The sequence below is a fragment of the Haliotis rubra genome, unplaced genomic scaffold (genome assembly GCF_003918875.1).
Source record: "Haliotis rubra isolate DU_JTF1 unplaced genomic scaffold, ASM391887v1 Scf30, whole genome shotgun sequence".
Classification (NCBI taxonomy): Eukaryota; Metazoa; Mollusca; class Gastropoda; order Lepetellida; family Haliotidae; genus Haliotis; species Haliotis rubra.
This window is the reverse complement of record NW_025766969.1, coordinates 3141838-3165610: the sequence shown is the minus strand read 5'-3', so window position 1 is coordinate 3165610 and position 23773 is coordinate 3141838. Positions and strand designations below refer to the sequence as shown.

The 23773-nt window shown below is 39.0% G+C and overlaps 2 protein-coding genes across 3 annotated transcripts; both read left to right on the top strand.

Moving 5' to 3' along the window:
* Window positions 1-247: 247 nt before the first annotated feature.
* On the top strand, window positions 248-9433 carry LOC124282608 (eukaryotic translation initiation factor 5B-like). The gene is made up of 8 exons (XM_046718630.1): window positions 248-286; window positions 3127-3166; window positions 3571-3853; window positions 5014-5408; window positions 5687-5982; window positions 6321-6336; window positions 6685-6751; window positions 9357-9433. The coding sequence occupies exons 3-8, from the start codon at window positions 3625-3627 to the stop codon at window positions 9371-9373; spliced, it is 1020 nt and encodes a 339-aa protein (XP_046574586.1). The 5' UTR covers window positions 248-286; window positions 3127-3166; window positions 3571-3624; the 3' UTR covers window positions 9374-9433.
* LOC124282606 (secreted protein C-like) lies at window positions 9396-20347 on the top strand. 2 transcript variants are annotated; one of them, XM_046718628.1, is made up of 5 exons: window positions 9396-9515; window positions 11153-11299; window positions 12241-12273; window positions 15939-16014; window positions 17373-20347. In XM_046718628.1, exons 2-5 carry the CDS (start codon window positions 11221-11223, stop codon window positions 18397-18399), a joined length of 1215 nt encoding a protein of 404 aa, XP_046574584.1. In that variant the 5' UTR covers window positions 9396-9515; window positions 11153-11220; the 3' UTR covers window positions 18400-20347. The 2 variants fall into 2 exon arrangements, with proteins under 2 accessions (XP_046574584.1, XP_046574585.1); XM_046718629.1 differs by lacking the exon at window positions 12241-12273.
* Window positions 20348-23773: the final 3426 nt, after the last annotated feature.

The window sequence follows — 23773 nt, the reverse complement described above, 5'->3', positions numbered from 1 at the left end:
TTGAAATAGCTCTGAATGTTTGAAAGTAAGAACCTTACTAGAAGTCTGAATTTTTAACTTTCTATTTTCCTTGGGTAGTTAGTTTAAAATCCAGATACATCCCAATAATGTCTTGATCTATTGTGCTCTACACAAACCTGTAACCTGTAAGTTGGATGCTTCAAGCTTGTCCAGTTTGAACATTTATTTTTTAGCAATTTGATTGTGGTCGCCAAAGTAATCACAGGTGTCTGTTTCCACAGGTCCACAGACTGTGGGAGCTGATGAAGAAGAAGATGGAATTCCTGTAAGTAAACAATTTCCATGACATTCTGTTCAGGCAAGAGATGAGGATAAAGCAGTCTTATTTCTTAGTCAGCTCATGTTTCATGTGGAAAATTTAGTGTCAAAACCCAAAACAATTTTATTTCTTCTACCTTTGTAGCATACATTTGTCAAGCGAGAGAGTTGAGTGACTACCAACATTATATTTGTATTGTTTCTGCCTTTTAGAAAGAACAATTTATGAAATTTGAAAGCATGTGATTGTAATTAAATATATCAGCCATCTGTCAAAAGCATTTTAAATGTAGAATACCTGTGGAGATACATGTTAGAACTGGTCTTCAGCAACCCATGCTTGTCGTAAGAGGCGACTAATGGGATCAAGTTGTTAGGCTCACCGACTTTGTTAACACAATGTCACCATGTCCCAATTGTGTAGATCGATGGTCATGCTGTTGATCACTGGATTGTGTGGTCCAGACTCGATTACAGACTGAGCCAAATTGATGGAATATTGCTGAGTGTGGCATTAAACAACAAACCAACCAACCAATTAAATAAACATAGACATTCTAAGCAGATTGCCCATGTGTGTATACAACAGAAAACTGAGATTGTCCGCTGTCAATCTTGCATCGTGTTTTGATAAAAAGATAAATACAGTGGTATACACAATTTGTTTGCATGGTTAGGAATGATGGCAGCTGTCTGATACCTTTCTACCACTTAGAATATTCATTCCTGTATCTAAGTATTTAAAACGTTTACTACACAGTCAAATGTTTGAAAATAAATTAGTGCTAGCACTTATTGTTTCAGTTCAGGAATTCCTTGATATCGACTTTGTCATTACTGTCATAATGGCGTTTGGCCTGGAAATAGATAACTTGACTAACTTGACATATCTATATTGAAATAATGGCCTCTGAGCATGCGAAGTTTCACACATGTGGTTGAGTACTCTCTCTGATGTTGTTGTGCTTTGTTGCATGGCATTTTGAAACTGGTATGAGGATGAAGAGGGACACTTGTGGATAGACAGCTTCTTTATTACTTTTCGATGTAGATGCTAACACCATTATCAAGCAAGTGATTGTCAGGTTGAGTCGTTTGATGTTGACTGCCTCTAAGAGTTTTCTTATCTTGTAGTCTGACCGGTTGGCTTCAAGGATGTTGATGTTGTTTCAAAGAATGGTATGATTTAGATGGGATTGGGTGTGGTCCGAAATGGCTGAAATTTGGAGTATGTTTTCTTCGCAGATGTCTGATGTTCCTTGATTCTCATGTTTAGGGACAGGATGTTTCACCTACATACGGGTCACCACATCTGCATTGAATGTACTAGACAACGCCTGAAGGGTCTTTTTTGTTGCTTGTAGCTGGTTTACCATTGACTTGTAGAATATGCTAAATTGATGTGCTTCTCTGGAACACAACATCTATGTTGGCTTGCTTCTTTAATAGTCTCTGGATATCATGGCTGGTTGTATCGACAAATGGTATGCTGATGATGAATGGTGCTAAGTGGAGGTTTGAGGTTGAGGGTGGTCTTGATGGTTTTGTTAAGAGTTGTTAGATTCCCTGGATACTGATTAAGGTCTATTTGAATGTCGAGGAATGGTGATAGAGGTCTTCAATATCCTTGGAGCAAACAGGGAGAGTAACCAAATATCTAGTTTAAGATAATGCCCCAATATACAGAAAGCTACGAAACGTATAATAGGGTCCCTAACATATCAGAGGGTTTCGGTAAGGTAAGGTAATGAAATGGTATTGTGTTCTGACTGCTCTGTAAGGTTTGATTTGTAATTGTCCCCGCCTAAGCGCGGAACGGGGGACTATGTATTCAGCAGCGTCCGTACGTACGTACGTCCCGATTCTTGTTAACGCGATATTTCATGAACTGTTGTACCCAATGTCTTCAAATTTGGTGTCAGCCTACATTGGGGGATTACGCAGACACCAGTCGATTCGTGTGACCTTGACCTTATTTTCAAGGTCACCACGACACTTTGACCACTTTTCCAACTCTTGTTCACGCAATATCTCATGAACTGTTGTACCCAATGTCTTCAAATTTGGTGTCAGCCTACATTGGGGGATTACGCAGACACCAGTCGATTTGCGTGACCGTGACCTTATTTTCAAGGTCACCACAACACTTTGACCACTTTTCCAACTCTTGTTCACGCGATATCTCATGAACTGTTGTACCCAATGTCTTCAAATTTGGTGACAGCCTACATTAGGGGATTACGCAGACACCAGTTTATTTGGGTAACCTTGACCTTATTTTCAAGGTCACCACGACACTGACCACTTTTCAAACTGTTGTTAACATGATATCTCATGAACTGTTGTACCCAATGTCTTCAAATTTGGTGTCAGCCTACATTGGGGGATTACGCAGACACCAGTCGATTTGGGTAACCTTGACCTTATCCCTTCAAGGTCACCACGATACTTTGACCGCTTTTTAAAGCGGATATCTCATAAAACATTGCACCCAGTGTTTCAAGTATGTTGACAGCCTACATTGGGTGATTATGCAGACACCAGTCATTTCAGGCATCTTGTATGTGACCCAAAAATAAAAAGTAGTAAATATAGATATTCCATTCTTTAGCGGCGGGGGACATTGCCATATCAGTGGCAAACACTTGTTTCAATTATTTTGAGTACAGAACCTGTCCCAAGAATTTGGTTCAATGATCATAATTGTGCTGTGTATCCATTTTGAACATATGTATGTACTGGATGCCCACCCATATCTGCATCTTATGAATCTGATTGTCTATGTTGTGTTAGATTTATGTAAGTGTTTTAAATACTTGTATGTTAAATATGTATCTATTTTTTCAGTTTGAGGTTTTCATGCGGCTCTTCCCCTGGTTGAGTGGAGGTAGGTGCCTTACCTAAACACATCATGTGTAGCAGTAATTTGAAGCTTGTGGCATATGGTTCATGATATGGTTGGAGTTGTAATATTGACTGTATTGTATGCAGAGATTTCTTATAGTTATGGAAAGACTTTTGTCACCTTTATTTTCATATCTAACTGCATATTAAGTGATAACAGTCGGCTTATGCTCATGGCTGAATTTACGTAGCTGGAAATACATACAAGTTGAGTATTCACTGCACCTTTTCTGTGTGTGTCATCTTTCAGATGTGTTTTGGAGATTTCTCACATCTCAATATTCATAGCAGTTTGGCGAAATAGTAACATTTTACCCTACTCATTTTACACATTGTTACTTTTCACAGGGTCACTTTGATGGATTATATGTTTACATGTATTTGCAGCATTCAATCCTTTTGCAAATCCATTTGGGAATCCTTTTTTCGAACACTTTCATCATGGAGGTTATTCCTATCACCACGGACACCATTTCAGAGGTAATTATTATGAGGAACCATATTTCCCCGGATTTTATGATGACTCTGATGAAGACGATGACAGTGAATATGAAACTTATGCCTTCCCAAGGCAACCAACATATGTTCCTGGTCCAACTAAGGAAGAAAAGAAAAAAGGAGAAAAAGAAAAAAGCGAAGGAACGACGAAAAGCTGCAAAGATGGGCAAACGTAAGCAACAGTATCTTTATGCTATTCTGGTGTACCATCTTTTGGGGAGATTAGTATTTAAGGTCACTGATTTCATTTGATAGATAATACCGCCTCCGTAGTGTAGTGGTTAGGATGTAAGATCGCGGGTTCGATCCCCGGCCACGTCATACCAAAAGACGTTAAAATATGATACTTGTTGGTCCCTGCCTGGCGCTCGGCATTAATGGGTACAACAAGGACTGGTCGGCTTGGAGTCAGTATACTGTGTCTGAGTGGGGTATTCATGCTTCACTGCGGCATGGTATGTCAGTGAGCTAGCACTACAAAACCAGCGTAAGTGCATGCACGTCGTCATATGAGCGAAATATTCTTAAGTACAGCGTTAAACCCCATTTCACCTCACCTCATTTGATAGATAATCATTGATATATAACTTCTTGGGTAAGATGTAACTAGGCAGTTATTGTACACGTTGCGTTATGATTTGATCTGTTGATGTAGGTACTGTAACCATCACTGGTGTTATATTCCTGTTGTTTTGGAAAACGATACCTCAAGTCTCTAATTGGTTTAGTAAATAGTCATTGAAACCTCTCCAATTATTATCTTTCGGTTTTTTTTACTTTTCAACTGAGTTTATATACTTAAACTGTCATCTTCACTTACTTATTCACTCTAAGTCTAAGTTATAATCAGGGATTTACAGGACACGAATTCCTGCGTCCTATACTCGTAAAAATGTCAATGGACGCAACCAAATTTATTAGCGCGTTCACAGGTTCTCAGGAAAAGTCCAAATACTTTTTGTAAGAATTCCAATCAAGTGACAATAAGTTATCACTGAGTTTGCTACTAGCTGGGTTATGGTATATTTGCAATTTAATTACTGCAACAATGTGATGATCATGATACACAAGACAATAACAGTATTATTAATAATATTTAAGTGTCTGGAACCCCCATTTTGTTGTCCAGGACCCCTGAAAATTAAGAGTATGAGTCCCAGGGACCTTCAAATTCAGGAGTCCATGTAAATCCCTGCATAATTATCTACAGCTTTGTTTTACATCCACCAATAGATTTCTAAATGATATAGTTGGGTCAGATGGAAAGTAATTCACGATTCCCCTTATTCTCGTGAACAATTTCAGAATATACCATGTATTGTTCCTCCATAGAATCACAAGCTGCCTCTCAAGCAAAGTCAAAATCAACCCACAATGCATCAGATATGCAACAGACGTCCAAGCAGACTGTAGGCAAAACTGACTCAAGAACTTCAGCACCAAACAATTTCACCAATGTCTTTGAAACAAACAATTCTACTTCATTTGATAAGAATTCCAATGCCCATGGCAGCTGTGCCCCTGAAGTGTCTGCTGCAGAGAAAGTCGAGACACACAGCAATGGCCGCCTGGACAAGAACAAGCTGACAGAAACTGAGAAGGTCAAGATTGATGTGAAACAGGGCAGCCATAACACTTCTGAGGCATCAGCAGGGACTCCTTCCCAGAACACCCATGGCAAGAAAAGCAAGAAGAAACTTAAAGCAGAACAGAAACAACGTGAAAAGGTTTGACAACAATTAAATAGTTTTAAACTTTTAATATAATCCCTAATGACTCAGCTTTGCAATATGGTACTTTTTGCTCTATATTTCTGATATCTATCTATTATTTTTACAAGTTTTGAGAGACTTCAACCTTCACACAGAACATGGTAAAGTTGTCACAAAACAATGCTGTTTCCATGGGAACACACTGGCTACATATTACAGTGGAAACATCCCCTGAATGATCTTTACTTCAGATAACTAGTGTAATGCTGGTATGTGTTGTGAATATTTTGCAGGAGATGGAATTGATTGCTGCTGAATTTAAGAAGAAGCAGAAAGAACAAGAGGAGAAGGAAGCTCAGAGAAGGGCTGTGAGACAGGAGAAGGAAAGGGAGAGTACTCCTGGTGGACAGGATTGCAACAGAAGTGTTGCTGATTCAGAGATAGCAGGAAATGATTCTGAGTCTTTGCAGACAGATGTAGATGCTGATGATGAGGTATCGGCAGTGATGGAGGATGTGGATGACGACCTGGATGATGACATTGAGATTGATGGCATCGATAGTGGAAAGGATGGAGGAAAGGACAAGCAGTAAGTTGACAAATACTTTTGTTTTGAACTGGTGTGAGAAGAGAATGTGCATGGCAGCTTTCTAGTACGATATCAACAGGTTAATCATATGAAACGAAGCATAATAAATTCATGTCTATGCAAATCAGCAAGGTCAGCTATCATGATCCGAATGTCTATGCAAATCTGCAAGGTCAGCTATCATGATCCAAATGTCCATGTGTATGATTCTTATAAATGTTACTCTGTTAATCAACAGCCTTGTCAGTTAAGGTATTTTCCATGTCTGTGTAACTGTGGCCTTTACTGCAACCTCTTACGTCTTTATAGTAATTATTGTTAATGTCTTTTTATTTCAGCTTCATGACAAAGGATGTAAGTTTTGCCCACTTTCATACTTCCTGCTGGAGTAATTGTTTCTCGCAAAGATAAATGGCATCATCTTGAAGGTGTAAAATTAACATATAAATTTTAGACTAAAAACACTTTTACAGCGTCCATGATTGTAATGATAAGCCAAGGTGACTATAGTTTTTCATCTTGCAGTGTAAGGTGAAGGTCGACAAACAGTTAACGATTGTATTATTTTTTGTACCTCGCCAGTATTCATGTACTATGTAACAAATCTTTGCAGATTGGAAGAGTTCTTTTTTTACTCAAGTGCTCAATTTATTGTATTGATAAATAAAGGCAATAGATGAATTCTTTATAATCAAATTTCAGATGTCCGATATGCAGGCATCGGGTATAACTGGTGTTTCTGACAGTGGACAGACAGGACAACAAACACGTAAGTTGTAGCAGTGTGATGCACCTGACATAACTCCAGACAGAGGGGTTCAAATCACTGTGTGGACAGTAATTTAAAAAAAATATAAATCTAGACTTTTGCAATCATATGTTGTTTTTATATGTTATGATTAACATATGTTTCAAATTTGAATGAAATCAGTGGAGAAATAAGTACTTCTACCGCTAAAGTCATTACATAAAATACACAAGGGATGACAGTTCCCATACTAAAAACTTGATCGAAAACCGGACAGCCCGACTGTTTTTAATGTGTGGTTCAATCAAACCTTACGTTTTTCACAATTGTTTTTGTTGAGCTTGTTGGTCATTCTTTTACCTTTCTGCTCATTGTATTCAATTTGACTAACTGCATTTCATATTTGACCACTGACCCTCGCATTAGCACTACCCTCTACTTTAAACAAATGTCTGGCCTCTCTTCAGTAAACATTGACAGTTTCCGCAAATATCTGAATGACTCGAAAAACAGAAAACAGCTCTCATTGGTCAATTTCCACATGTGCGATTACTGCATGGGAAATGTTTCCCGTGTTGACCAATGAGAGACGTTTTCTGTTTCAGAGTCATTCAGATATTCTGGAAACTGTCGAAGCTTCTAAGAGAGGTCAGTGGATGTTAAAAGGGTAGCTAACTCTCAGGAATCAGTATCTAAGAGGGGCTATTGATTGAGATATTTTTGTTATTTTATTATTGCTATTAGATGGCTATTTTGTGGGCTACTGAGAGATGTTATTTTGTGTGGCTATTGGGTGAGACATATTTTGTTTTGTGTTCTGCTACTGGGTGGGATGTTATTTTGTGTTGCTACTGGGTGAGACATGGTGGCTACTGGTGAGACATTATTTTGTGTGGCTATTGGGTGAGATGTTATTTTATGTTATTTTGTGTGGCTACTGGATGGATGTTATTTTATTAGTGTGACTACTGGGTGAGATGTTATTTTGTGTGGCTATTGAGGTGAGATGTTTATTTTGTGTGGCTATTGGGTGAGATGTTATTTTTTGTGTGGCTGTTGCTAGATGTGTGTATACTGGGTGGGATGTTATTTTGTGTGGCTATTGGGTGAGATGTTATTTTGTGGCTATTAGACATTATTTTGGTGAGATGTTATTTTGTGTGGCTATTGGGTGATGAATGTTATTTTGTGTGGCTACTGGGTGGGATGTTTTTATTGCTTTGTGTGGGTAGATGTTATTTATTTTTGTGGCTACTGGGTGAGACATGTTGCTATTGGGTGAGATGTTATGGGATGTTATTTTGTGTGGGTATTGGGTGAGATGTTATTTTGTGTGGCTATTGGGTGAGATGTTATTGTGTGGCTACTGGGTGAGATGTTATTTTGTGTGGCTACTTAGGGTGGATGTTATTTTGTGTGGCTACTGGGTGAGATGTTATTTTTGTGTGGCATATTACTGGGTGGGATGTTATTTTGTGTGGCTACTGGGTGAGACATTATTTTGTGTGGCTGGGTGATGATGTTATTTTGTGTGTGTGCTACTGGGTGAGATGTGTTGTATTTGTGGCTATTGTGTGTGGCTACTGGGTGAGAGATGTTATTTTGTGTGGCTATGGGTATTTGTGGTGGCTACTGTGAGACATTATTTTGTGCTACCTACTGCTACTGGGTGAGACATTATTTTGTGTGGCTATTTTGTGTGGCTACTGGGTGAGACACTGGGTATTATTTTGTGTAGTTATTTTGTGGCTACTGGGTGAGACATTATTTTTGTGTGGCTACTGGGTGGTGTACATTTTGAGACATTATTTTAATGGCTCCTGGGTGGATGTTGTGGCTTTTGTTATTTTGTGTGTGGCTACTGTGGCTACTGGGTGAGACTGTTATTTTGTGTGGCTACTGGGTGAGACATTTTGTGTGGCTGGGATGTTATTTTGTGTGGCTACTGGGTGGGTGGCTACTGATGTTATTTTTGTGTGGCTACTGGGTGAGACATTATGTTGTGTGGCTACTGGATGAGGGTGAGAGACATTATTTTGTGTGGCTACTGGGTGAGACATTTTGTGTGGCTAGATGTTATTTTTGTAGCTACTGGGTGAGACATTTTGTGTGGCTTGGGTTATGTTTTTTGAGACGTTATTTTTGTGTGCTACTACTGGGTGAGATGTTATTTTGTGTGGCTACTGGGTGGAGATGTTATTTTATTGTGGCTACTGGGTGAGACATTATTTTGCGTTATTTTGTGTGTACTGGCTACTGGGTGAGACATTATTTTGTGTGGCTACTGGATGGGATGTTATTTTGTGTGGCTACTGGGTGAGACATTATTTTACTGGATGTGTGTTGGCTATTTTGTTATTGTGCTACTGGGTGGGATGTTATTTTGGGATGTGTGTGCTACTGGGTGAGACATTATTTTGTGTGGCTACTGGGTTAGATGTTATGTTATTTTGGGTGGACATTACTGGGTGGGTTAGATGTTATTTTGTGTGGCTACTGGGTGAGACGTTATTTTGTGTGGCATACTGGGTGAGATGTTATTTTGTGTGGCTACTGGTGGCTGAGATGTTATTTTGTGTGGCTACTGGGTGAGACATTTTGTAGATGTTATTTTGTTTACTGACAGCACCTAGACCTGGGTAGTTCCACATGTTATTTTGTGTGGCCAGCAGCACAGTGCCAAGCCTGGGTGAGATGAACTTATTACCATGAGAACAAGGTTATTTTGTCCAGCAGAGCAGGTGCTGCGATGCCTGCCAGAGGAAGGAATTGTCTGGAAGACACAGTATGTATTTCCCTAACGTACTACAAGGGTTATGGTACTCCAGTGGGGACTCACTGCAAACTTTGCTGATCACACAAGCTACATGTTTGAATTGTTTTCCTGCTGGTTTGGCTAACAGCATGTCAATATACCCAAGGGTTGAAATTAACGGACGCTAATACACTAAATGTGTTGAAAAATTCATAATGGTGATCAATTTATTAATAAGGGCCGACGTATTAAGCGTCCCATGTTTTTGTTGATTTAAATCAGAAAAAATGTGAAAATATTTCTGATCAAACATCATCGATAAGTAGGTGTCAGAATTTTTGAATTAAAACAGCTTCACAATCATATTAAAGATTTTACAATGCTGAAATTATTTCTAAAAAAATCAATTAACAAATGTCTCTAAAAAATTTAGAGAGAGTAAGACATGTTCAGACAGACATGTAAAATGTTGATAGCATTAGTTTAAAGTTTAAATTTTTGAATGGACAGTTGACTTGTGTCATCATTTAACACATTTAGTTAAGGTTGTGAAAAATAAAGGTTATTGATTTTGGAATTATTTTTATGTTTTTGCTTATTGAAATTTCATTTAGGTTGTAGCTTGAAAAGTCACAAGCAGTTTTTTGCTTGTGCTTTAAAAAGTCAAGTTCTAACCCTGATACCCTAAGCATGTGGTTCTGTTATATTCAGACTATATGGTAGTCCTTCAGATTCTGTTATTGTACTCTAATATTTACTGTTCAATCTCCGTTGACTTTCATTATTTGTTGAATCAGGATCTGATTTTTAAAGACTGAAGGGACCTCCTCCGTGGTGTAGTGGATTTAGAGCATCCGCCTTGAGTCAGAGTATAATGTGTCTGGAGGAAGGTCGCGGCAGTTCGATCCCAACTTACCGCGTCATACCAAAAGACATTAAAATATGGTACTTTTTGGTCCCTGCCTGAAGCCAACATTGTGTTGCTCGGCATCTAATGGATGTACAACAAGGACTGGTTAGGCATGAGTCATGTGGACCCGTTTTTTGTAAAATATCTCTTCAAATGTGTCTCTCAAACTGTGCAAGTGGATGTTTTCAATCACATGCTTCACTTTTATGGCATTAAAGGTATCTCAACAGTGCAGAGCTAGCACTTAAGGGAACCAGCTTAAATGTTGGGTTAGGTCAATACAAAGCAGCCGCCCGTGCATACATACACGCATGACCCAAACCGCAAGCAAGCATATGGTTAGAAATATTCAAAAAGCCTGACGTTAGGAACAGTTTGCACAAGTTTCACCTCACCTCACCTCAAGACTGAAGGTTGGGATGTCCAACATGCTTAACTGCGGCATGGTATGTCAGTGAGCTAGCACTATAAAACCAGCATCAGTCTGGTGGGGTATTCATGCTTCACTGGGGCATGGTGTCTCAGTGGGCTAGCACTATAAAACTACAAACAGCCGCTGGGCATAAACACGCTTTATACACATGCACATGCGTCATATGGCGAAATATTCTTCAGTGCGACTTTAAAGCCCCATTTCACCTCACCTCACCTAATTATGAACCTTGGATTTGGCATGTTTTTCTTGTTCATCAAAGTTTTAAGTGTCAGTGATTGTTGTAGGTGTTTTGGCTTTCATCCATAATTATTCTTTTTTCAGAAAAGAAATATAAACCTCAAGAGTTTGAAGAGGATCCAGAAGTGGATGGTTCAGGCTACAGTGAGCTGATGCCCCAGAGTGAGGCAGAGGAGATGAGGATGTTCCATGAGGCCCTGTTGAGGAGTGAGATGGAGGCTGTGCAACAGGGTATGTATTGATTAAATTTCTCTCTTAGTAGTGCCTTCTGGAAACTTGGGATGGTGGGGTAGCCTAGTGGTTAAAGCGTCGACTCATCACGTTGAAGACCTGCATTCAAACCCCCACATGGGTACAATATGTGAAGCCCATTTCTGGTGTCCCCTGCTGTGATGTTGCTGGAATATTGCTAACAGCGGCGTAAAACTAAACTCAATCAAACAATCCTGGAAAGCTGAGCATGTGAACCAAGTAACACTGCATTGGATATCACAGACTACCATATTACAAAGATCTTGCTTGTCGACACTTGATTGACTCAAAAAGATGCTAGATTCTCAGGCCCCCTATGGGTGACACACAGTCGAGATAAACTAGCTGCAAATATTCTCGGGAAAATATGTAGTATCTCGGTCGTTTTACATAGTTCTTGGTTTGAATCATGATAAGTACTTGAGTGAGTGAGTTAATATTTAACGTCACATCGGCAATATTTCAGCCATATCGTGATATAAGTACTTGAACAATGAACATTTTGTGAACTTTTTCCCCCATATTTCATTAAAATAGGTTAAAAGATCTGTTAGCCAGTTTAAGGGTATTTCTTGGTCAAGCGATTGTACATTAAAGATGATATGAATTAAACATGAAAAATACTGATTTGGGTATAGTTTGGTTTTTTTCATACATTTTCTTGGGTAGATGTAGTAATTGATTTATGAAGTTTAATCATTCTGCATTTGACTGTAGGATTAGCTGAACAATGAAATAAACATAATATGTACTCACTCCATAGTTTTAGTGTTGAGAGAAGCACTAAACCAATTTTGAAAAAAGACTATTCCTGTGATGGCATATTTTAGGATGTGACACATTCAGTAGATATGTGAATGGTGTTTCTGATGTATTTGGCTTCTCGGACTTCTGTTTAGTAATTCTGATATTTGTTGCAGATGACTTTGAAAACATAGAAGCAAACAGTTCAGGTGGGCATGGTATCACATTGACTTCCATGTCTTCTCATAGCTAGGCATCCTGCAAACATCAAGAACATTTTCTAAATCACAAATTAAACAACCCATTTTGGCCTGTGTGGAAACCTTGATGTTTGTCCGGAATAAAAAGCTGAAACTTTACTCACTGATAGAATTATGATGAAAACAGGCTAAAGGCCATGTTTTCATTTTAGAAATATTCCCGTCTGAATGCACTTTAAGTTTGAGCATGAACCTTGTGTATGGTAGCTTCTGTAATGTCTGTACACTCATTATATATTCTTAAGCCACTTGAGCTGATGGTTTCACATGCTGCTTGGTAGGATTATTGATGTTTGTGAAGTATGGTTAGACCTGTGAAGATCTGGTGTAACAGGCCAGAGTATACCCCTGTCCCAGACTATACCCGGGGTTAAACTGGGCTAGCCCAGACTATAACCCAGGTATACTCTGGGCTAGCCTAGTACACCCCGGGGTATATTCTGAACTAGGCCATAGTATACCCCCCTAGCCCAGATTATACCCCTACAGAAAACAAGTGATTAAGGATACTACTATAATTTTATTGTACTTCTCACACAATTAAACACTGGTTACAACATTGAAATGGTCCGATACATTTTCCAGATACAAAGCATAATCAGTGTGAGTTTCCAAGCTGAAGCTGGCAGGGTACATCAGCCAATGCATTGACTGACCAACTGCACTGTAAATATAAATGTCACATTTAAACAGACTGGCTGTTGACATAACTTCTGCATCTGCATCTGCATCTGTTGACATATTCTTGCACGTCGTTCTTCATGCCTTTCCAATAATAACGCGAGGATATTTTGCCGAAGGTTTTATCTTTGCCAAAGTGTCCACCTGTAGCTGGGTTGTCATGGCATGCTTTCAGGATGCTGGGTAGGCGACTTTTGGTGAGCACTTCCCTTTCACCACGAAAGACAATTCCCTTTGCTACCCGAAATGGCTTTGCAGTTTGCCGAAAATGTGACTTCGCATTCAAACGCGTGTCAGGATCCAGGTCATAGATGTGCTGAGGATACTTCTTATCAGAGTTGGTGTAGAAGTTCAAGATCTGGGTATAGAGGTTGTCATCCATGTTGAAGGTTGAATGCAATATAGGATGCGAAATGAAATGCACTTTTAAATATATTTCCATGACACTGAGATCAGTCTCCAGAGTCACTTGTTCATATTAATAAATAAATACCAGCCCTACTCACACCATCACCAGTCCCTACTCACACTAGCCCCTTCTCACACCGGTTATCTCCCATTAGTTAGACAGCCAGTTGTTAGACAGTGGAGTAGGGTATTAATTAAGACAACACCCACCTCCATAATGGTACAGCTCTATTTAGATTGATGAGTAGAGTGTGCCTGTAGTTAATCTGTTCATGTTGTACTACCCCGTTGCCGAAATACCTAAGTTGTGTGTGCAACGCTAAATAAAGCAAATAACTAACTACTAACCTTGATATATCAGCATGGCTGGGTTACGCAAAGTCGAAAATATCATATTGCAGAGAGGCACTCAACAAATACTTAATAAATTTTGTATTATGCAGTAATGTAAATGAAATGCACCTACAAATTCTTTTAAATGACACCAAGACCATTGCCCGAATCACACACTCATATTGAGTGAACTATCAACATAATTTTTTAGGGGTATAGTCTGGGCTGGAGGGGTATACTTTGGCCTGGTCCAGAATATACCCCCGGGGTATAAACTGGGCTAGCCTATAGTTTACCCCGGGTATAATCTGGTGGGGGGGTATTCTGGGCTGCTACACCGGGTTAGAATTGGTCTACAGCAACCCAGGCTTGTTGTAAGAGGCGACTAATGGGATTGGGTGGTCAGGATCACTGATTTGGTTGACACAATGATATGCCCATTGTGTAGATGCTCATGCTTTTGATCATTGGATTGTCTGGTCCAGACCGCCCCCATAGAGCTGGAATACTGCTGAGAGTGGCGTTAAACAACAAACCAACCAAACAACATTATCCTACATTGATTAGATTTTGATACAGATATTTCAGAAATGTGAGACAGGAGGCAATTTATGTGTAAAATCTGTTATTTTTCTGAAACAAATTATGCAAAGTTTAATTGTAATGCTTCATTGTTTGTTGTCATGTGATCACACAGACAGTTTTGATTGGTGCACCTGCATAATTGGTTCCTGTTGCTGATTGAGTATATGTCTCTGTCAGCGTGTCTCCAGCTTTTGTCTTGTGTACTTTCATTCCTAAGCCATCATTTCTTCACCCCATCAAAGTTGAGACACTGCAGGGATACTTGTCCTTGTGGGGGTCAATTACTGTCGTTGTGTAAACAAAACACAAGCACTTGTCTGAAAAGGATACTGTATTGCTATAATCAGAAATGTGTCAGGAATTTTATTACTGTTAACTTTTTAAACTGTAAATCTTCCCGAAAGAAATTCATTTCACATGCTCTCACTAACACACATAAAAAAGATGTCATGTAGGTAAAGAAATATTATGTATTTAGGAGATTAAATAATGCTATCCTCATTTAGACCTTAAAGTTGTTCCAGTCACCTGCTGAGAGGCTGAAGGGCACCTGCTGAGAAGCTGAAGGGCACCTGACCCATTATCTTTAATTGTACATGGCAGAAGAATGTAGTGTTTTGAACATAACGTGGGAACAGACTATGCTTCTGACAGGTTGCTACTGGTGGTTTAAGGGGCGGTGGGATAGCCTAGTGGTTAAGGGTTTCCTCATAATGACCAAAACCTCGGTTCTAATTCCCGCATGGGGACAATGTGTGACGTCCATTTCTGGGGTCCCAGCAGTGTTATCGTCACAGTGTAAAACCACATTCACTCACTTACTTTCATTCTTAAAGTGAGTGAGTGAGTGAGTTTAGTTTTACGCTGCACTCGGCAATATTCCAGCTATATTAATTGTAGCGACATGAGCATGCTTACGAGCGTGGATTTGTGCGCACTATAAATAGGCACTATTATTATTATTATTATATGGCGACGGTCTGTAAATAATCGAGATTGGACCAGGCAATCCAGTGATCAACAGCATGAGCATCGATCTACGCATTTGGGAACCGATGACATGTGTCAACCAAGTCAGCGAGCCTGACCACCCGATACTGTTAGTCAATTCTTACAACAAGCAGTCGCCTTTTTGTGGCAAGCATGGGTTGCTGTAGACCTATTCTACCCTGGATCTTCACGGGTCTTCTTTCTTATAAGTGCAAGGCCTGTCCAAATATATTTCTTTACAGTGTGCCAGAATAATGGCACTCAAGTTTGATAGCAAAATAATCATTAACTTTGAACTGAACAAAAGATATCAGTTTTAAGATTTTGGTATTACATGTTCTTGTTTCATTTTCCTTAACAATATTTTTGAAATATGAGTACATTACAAAAGAAAAATCAGTCGTTCGTCTTTTATGTTTTCTTTTGCTTGGTTGGTGGTAGTACTCGTCTGTAAAACATGAAATGGCCTAGCTGAGTTTTAAGATGTGTTACTTCATGATATAGGAATCTGCAAAAGAAGCACCATTGATGATTTCTATGTATGAATTCTATATCAATGAAACTCAATTTTGCGACTTATTTGGAATGTTTCTGTTCAACGTGATTCTGTCCTCCAGGTGTGATGCCTCAAACAGAAGCGGAGGAGCAAGCCATGTTGCATGCAGCCTTGAAGCAGAGTCAAACGGCAAAGTGGTGAGTGTCAGGCGATCGGGTGGAAGTCTCTGTGTATCTATTGCTCTGGCTGTCCTTTTTCTGGATTATTAATTGTCTGGGTAATGTTTTTCTTTAAATTAGTTGTAGGTGGATAGTTTTTCCCTTGGAATAGAAGTAGTTTATTGTGTTTCCTTCAGATTAGTTGTAGTTAGAAGGCATTTCCCTTGGATTAGTTGTCATTAAATAGTGGTTCCCTGGGATTAGTTGTAGCAACTGTAGTTTGATAGTGTTTCCTTGAATTAGTGATAGTAAGATAGTGTTTCCTTGAATTAGTGATAGTAAGATAGTGTTTCCTTGAATTGGTTGCAGTTGGATAGTGTTTCCTTGAATTGGTTGCAGTTGGATAGTGTTTCCTTGAATTAGTGGTAGTTGGATAGTATTTCCTTGAATTTGATGTAGTTGGATAGTGTTTCCTTGAATTGGTTGCAGTTGGATAGTGTTTCCTTGAATTAGTGGTTGTTGGATAGTGTTTCCTTGAATTGGTTGCAGTTGGATAGTGTTTCTTTGAATTGGTTGCAGTTGGATAGTGTTTCCTTGACTTGGTTGCAGTTGGATAGTGTTTCCTTGAATTGTTTCCTTTTGCAGTTGGATAGTGTTTCCTTGAATTGGTTGCAGTTGGATAGTGTTTCCTTGAATTGGTTGCAGTTGGATAGTGTTTCCTTGAATTAGTTGCAGTTGGATAGTGTTTCCTTGAATTGGTTGCAGTTGGATAGTGTTTCCTTGAATTGGTTGCAGTTGGATAGTGTTTCCTTGAATTGGTTGCAGTTGGATAGTGTTTCCTTTGATTGGTTGCAGTTTGATAGTGTTTCCTTGAATTAGTGGTAGTTGGATAGTGTGTCCTTGAATTGGTTGCAGTTGGATAGTGTTTCCTTGAATTGGTTGCAGTTGGATAGTGTTTCCTTGAATTAGTTGTAGTTGGATAGTGTTTCCTTGAATTGGTTGCAGTTGGATAGTGTTTCCTTGAATTAGTGGTAGTTGGATAGTGTTTCCTTGAATTGGTTGCAGTTGGATAGTGTTTCCTTGAATTAGTTGTAGTTGGATAGTGTTTCCTTGAATTGGTGGCAGTTGGATAGTGTTTCTCTTGGTTTAGCTGTAGGCAGATAGTGTTTAGCTAGGATTAGTGATAGCTGGCCCGTGCTTCTCTTTATCAGTTCAAGATGACAATACTCCCTTGTATCTGTGATTGATAAAAATGTTTAAGAATAACAGCAACTTTCCCAAGCTCACATGTTATATCCCCTGACTATTTCAGGAAAACTTTCTCCATTCAATCCTAAACATTAGCATTTAAGAATGTACAGTGTAGCTACTCTTCTAAACTGTATCAATCTTCGCAGGCATGGAAACATCAACACACTGGATGATGTATCTGATGGTGATGACAGTATTTTCAGTGGGGGGAGTTCCGGCAGAGAGAGTGGCAGAAGCTCTGGAACTCTGTGGCATAGCTCTATCAACCAGAACTCCAAGAGACAGGAAGATGGCCAGATGTCCAGTCCTCAGTTTGGGGACAGCAGCAGTAGGCCCAATCTAGGAGGTCTGGGTATTAGAAGTAGTGGATTTGGATGTACCGTTGGTGGAGACAGAGGAGCTTCTACAGGAACAGCCTCTCACATTGGTGAAGGGTCTGCAGGGAAGCTTGATCAGTTTGATCGGACTGTGGGAGGCAAGGTGAAAGGAAAGGGTAGAAAAGTCCCAGAACATGGTGGAAAGGAGGATAAAGCTTGGGAATTTGGAGGTTCAAATTCAGGAACAAGTTTCAAAAGTGACAATTCTGATGGTATTCAGTTTGGATTTGATGATGAGGGAGGAACCGATGTGAAGGAGAAAACCTTTCAAACTTTCTACAACAGTAACTACAAATTAGGACGGGATGAAGGGAAGAAGGAAAGTAGCAATATTTACACAGCACATGCTCAAACAAAGACAACCCATTCTCAGAATGCATCTGGTGGACAGATGGGTCCAGGACAGACTGCCAACAATAGACCACAGGTGTCTGGCCAAGATGGCTACCAGAAGATTCCACCACAGGCAAAGCCAAATGTACGTAAATTTGAAAAAACATCAACCCAATCTGACGCATCTTATTCCACCACAACTCCGGTGCATCAGGACTCACTCTACAAATCTAGTCACATGACTACTGCGACGTCTGCTTCTGCGTCTGCTGCCACATCTGCTTCCATGTCGGCCATCATTAATGATATGGATGATATAGATGATGTAGATACATGTGAAGAGACAAGTGCAGCCTCATTCAGCTTTCCCTCCTCCCAACCTGCAAGTAGTTTTAGTTTGGACATACCGTCGGCCATGTGTAATAAAGAGAGGATGAAATCCTACTACAGCAAGAAGAAATGATGTTGGATGATATAGTGATACTTTACAGGCTGTGATTTGTAGGAAGAACTTATGTTACCATATAATGGCTTACTTGACATCGATGCATGCTTGACAATCTCATTGAAGCAAACATCATTCAAATAACATTCTATGTAAATGTTTGTACAAAAATGGAACTTCTATGGCCATGAAATGGGGGATTTTGCCATCAGAAATATATCATGTGGGTTTGATAGACCAAAAAGAAATAGAAGACTTTTTAGGAGTTGTCTGAGAATTTGTTTTGATTTTTGTCAACTCCATCAATGGATATACGGATCCTCTGAAATGATCTCTGGTTTGTCATCATAGGTCAAGAATATTATCTGGTATTGTGAACTCCTGTTATTGTTCGATGCATACCTTGGCTTACTCCTCTTGTCATACTATATGCATGTGTGATATAGGATTGGGTGGTACAGTGTGGTACCTGTTTGTATTCTGTCATGGTTCTCAAAGATGGTTTGTCTGGTCCAGGATCTACTTGTGCTGGAACACATTCCACATTCTCCTACTTCACATCATCAACTTAATGTCGATATATCTGTCATCTGTGGTTGATGAAGCTATGCACCTTAAGACATAACACCCGCAGAGAGAGAGTGGGTTCCGAATCCCGAATGGGGCTCAACCTAACAAAGGTATTTTGTACGTTACTGACAAAGTGTAATCCCAACGATAACATATGTGACATTTGCCAACTTTCTAAATGACATTGTGTATTCAAAATACCCACAGGTGAACAACTCAAGGAGGCCTTATACCTTTGTACACTGTCAATGTAACTCCAAATAAGGGGCCGTTCATAATTTTAGGCTAGGATGGGGAGGGGGGGTGGTCGATGATTTTCATGGAGAAGCATGTACAATGTGAATAACCCCTCTTAAAATTTATGTATAAAGTAGGTAACACCCCATGCATGTCATGTACAAAATCATGTACAAACCCCCCTCCATTACCACCCCCTTACATGTGTACAAAATTGATGACCTCCCCAGAACAAAATGGGTGACACCCCCAAAAAAATTCAGCACCACATCACCCCACCCCACCAGCCCCAAAGCCATAAATTATGAATGGTCCCTAAGCATATTGTTTTTCGTTTCAATCAGAAGAGGTGTGTCACTTGAATATGTGGTCCACTGTTCACTTGATTGGCTGGTTTTAAAGGCTGCGGTTAAATGACCTTGAGTACTGGTGTACGGCAACTAGACACTTATGTTTCTATGCAAACTGTATGAGTGGGAGATGTTATTGGTTGGGTAGGGCATGCTTACCTGTTTCCTGTCATCAATGATTTCCAGTGGTTCAGTCATATAATTTTCACCACTACTTTGCCTTTCAATTTATGTATAGATGGATAATCTTATGACTTATGCATGTTATAACTATAACTTTTGTCTTGTGTTTATGATGATCATAGATAATACTATATATATGTGTATGAAGACATGCGGAATTATGTCCCTTAGGAATGTTAGGATCCTATGATTATGGTCTCAAATTTTAGATTTGCCCTGTTTGTCATAGTGGTGGGCTGATTAATTGAAATAATTGAAGATTGGTCGCAGTGACTAAACGACCAAGCAATCAATCATGTTTTCTCATAATCGAACACAAACAATTCTGGAACACTTGTTTGCAAATTTTTTCACAAGGTTGGTTTTATCTGTGTCATTTGCATTTCATAAGCACTATGAGCTTGTTCCAAGTCAAGATTGAATTTATCATAAATACTCCAAGAAATGTATGTTCCTAGCATACTAGTCATTCTTTAAAGATGCAATTTGCAAAACAACAACAAAGAACTACATGGTTTTTTGGGTGTTTTTTTTGTGCATCAATTGTGAACCAATCATCAATTATGAGATTTTAACCAATTCCCAACACTAGTTTGTCAGCATCATGCATGGCCTTGTGAATTTTACCAAAGCAATAACACCAAGGCCAACATCATATTTTCTGTAGTCACTGACTTGCTGTGATGTATAAATTGAAGTAATGTTATAAGTGGCGTCAAAGTCGGTCAACCTTCTCAAGTAACCAGATGTTTAGGGCATATTTTCAGTAGGATCAGCTGTGACGAAGAATTCAGTCTGATGTAGCATTATCAGTATTCAGTACAGCAGAGGTTATTAAACCTGCACCCAAGTGGCACAGACATGTGCAGGGGGATTAATCTGAGATTAATGTGCCCTTACACCCTGAGGATGGTCAGTTGTAATATTTTCCCACACGCAGCAGTGCTTCCCATTACCAGGGTCCCAGGGAACTGACCCTAGAACTAAATAAATGGCCTCCATTTCTTAGACAATTGCAGATTCTTGTGCCACATTCCATAAGTGTCAATAATACTGAGGCTATCATGAATCACTGTTAGCATGTTGGAATTATTATGGCCCAAAATAACTGTGGCCCAGACCCAATGTCTCTTGTAGCTCCTTTCATATCAGGGGTGGTGGGGTAGCCTAGTGGTTAAAGTGTTCGCTTGTCATGCCCAACACCCAGGTTTGATTTTCCACATGGGTACAATGTGTGAAGCCCATCTCTGGTGTCCCCTGCTGCGATATTGCTGGAATATTTTTGTACATCCTTAAGTATTCCTATCATTCTAAATCTCAGTGATGAGTCTCGCTGAGTAGTAATATTCCAACCAGTTCATTGCTTTATAGACTTGTGGTTTGTATAAACATCGTCACATGGCTGGAACTGGAAGAAAAACATCTAGAATAACTTGTCTTGGGATTTAGAAACTAACCATGTCTCTCCGAAATGTTGTATTAGAAACATTTGGAATAGCTTTTAAACTGTGTGGGCTGTGCCATTGTCAAATCATGTATCAGGCCAGAATCTGAGTATCATGGTACAAACTGTATCCTTGTATCATTACAGTGGTCATGTTTTCCCAATGTTTCCTCATCACATCAACCTGTGAAGATCTAGGTTAGAATTGGTCTTCAGTAACCCATGTTTGTCGTAAGAGGCGACTAACGGGATCGTGTGGTTAGGCTCGCTAACTTGGTTGATACATATCGTATCCCAAATGTGTAGATTGATGCTCATGCTGTCGGTCACTGGATTGTGCAGAGGTGCCAACCCATACAATTTTGTAGTATTCGTTATGAAAAAAAACCACACTAAATACGCGACTACGATAGCAGTAAAAATATATGATTTAAAAAAAATACATTAAATTAGATTATCAAATAACGTACCGGTACTTACCATACACAATAAATTCCGATCAGATTTTAGTCAGTATCAAGCTATGTGTGGATACTTGCTACTGATTTAGGTGAGTACAATGTTAATAACAAGGTCTTAGACTTTTTATTATTTTTTTTTTATTTAATATGGAAATTCTTTGAAAAAGTATAAAATACAAATTTTTTAATCAGCTTTTGGCCAAAAGACTAATGGGGCTAAATTAGGGTCGGCATCTTTGTCCAACAAACCAACCATTCACCACATCAATGATGTCTGTGATGTGTATTTCCTGTCAATAATATGAGTAGGATGTTTTCAAAGCATATAGCAGCAGATAATCTACCAGACCGACTGTATGTAATATAATAATAATAATAAATTAATGGTTTATTTATGACTGATCACCATACTTTATTTGTACTGTAGTTTTTGTACCCCAACCTTAAGAGGTCAGGGGCATTTAGTTCTACCAAGGAGTTCCGTCCGTCAGTAGACTTGAAAAAGTTTGTTCAACAAAAAACTTGAAAACTATTGGTGCAGAGAGGCGCAGTGCAAATTTTGATTATGAAATTTAACTCTAATTTGTTTTTAGAATTACCCAATTTATTTTTTGGAAAGGTTTTTGTAAAAATGCTTTTTAGTTTGGAGAGCACCTTCTTTGTCAAAATGGGAGATGCTGTACAAAGTTTGATTCTGATTTTCAATTTTTTTAAACAATCACATTTTTTTAACTGAAAAAAAACACTCCAGGGGAATATTTGTTCAACTATTACTTTGAACATGTTTGAATGGTTTGTTTTCAAATTTGGGGAACATATTCCATATCTAAAGGAGAGGTGCACTGCAACGTTGAATTTTGATATTTTTAATTTATCAAGAATTATCTCAAATTAGATCTCTTGAACTCGGGAGGAAAAGTCCCACGTTTAAATTTCTTTAACCAATAACTTTACATTCATTGAATGGATTGCTTTCAAAGTTGGGTAATGGCTTCTTTTTTTATAGGAAAGGTGCAGTGCAATTTTTGATACAGATCATATTTTTATTAAGAATAATCATTATTAATTATTATTATTCAGCTAAAGTTGGGAGTCATAGTTGAGTGTATTAGACAACCTTGCTCACATTTTTTTGCTTGCTACAATTAAAATTGAATGTTGGTATAGAACTGTATAGGAGTTATGGAATTGCCTTCTCCATGGTATGTTGACTTCAAAAGCTTTTACCAAATATGGCTTCATCCTCATTACTAGGATGGGGCGGTCAGGTAGCCTAGTGGTACAAGCTCTTGCTCATCATGCTGGTACACCCATGTCTGGTATTCACCTCGTGATATTGCGGGAATATTGCTAAAAGTGGTGTAAAACACTCACTCATTACTAGGCTATTAGTGACATTCTATATGTACTGTTTGTCCCATGTCACTCTAATTGCGTAACTGTAACCATTCATTCCACATGGCTGGATTCCTTCTCTGCACACATCCTCCTCCATTACATACACACATCTTTGTCCAGTGGTTACAGTCGCTTGATCAGCAATATATAATCATGATGCACAATTCTTCATTTGGCCAGGCCAGTGTAATGTCCTGTTTTATGGAAGTGCCTTTAAGGTTTTAGTAATTTATATAATATAATTTAGAAATATTTTGTTTCCTAACTTCTGTCAAAAATGTGATGAGGTTTTCATCCCTTAAGTTACTTACCTAATCACCCCGTTTTACAGCTGCTTACAGGGCAGTGGGATAGCCTAGTAGTTGTAGCATTCGGTCGTCATGACAAGGGCCTGGGTTCGCCTGGGTTCGATTCCCCACATGGGTAAAATGTGTGATGCCCATTTGTGGTGTCCCCCACCGTAATATTGCTTGAATATTGCTAGAAGCGGCGTAAAACCCAACTCATTCATTCACTCACTCACTCACTCCCTCCAGCTGCTTACTATTACTAATATGATTTGCCTCACTGCTTTTTACTTGATGGTTGTGTTCAGTTTTGGCATGGGGTCTGTTAGAGCTAAAAAAAAATTTAATTGTTGGAGCCATTTGTTATGTAGGTCAAGCCATTACTTGTTTCAACTTAGTCCTTTTTGTTTTCTGATATCCAGGTGAAACAATGTTTTATTCCTTCATATAAGTAAGATCATG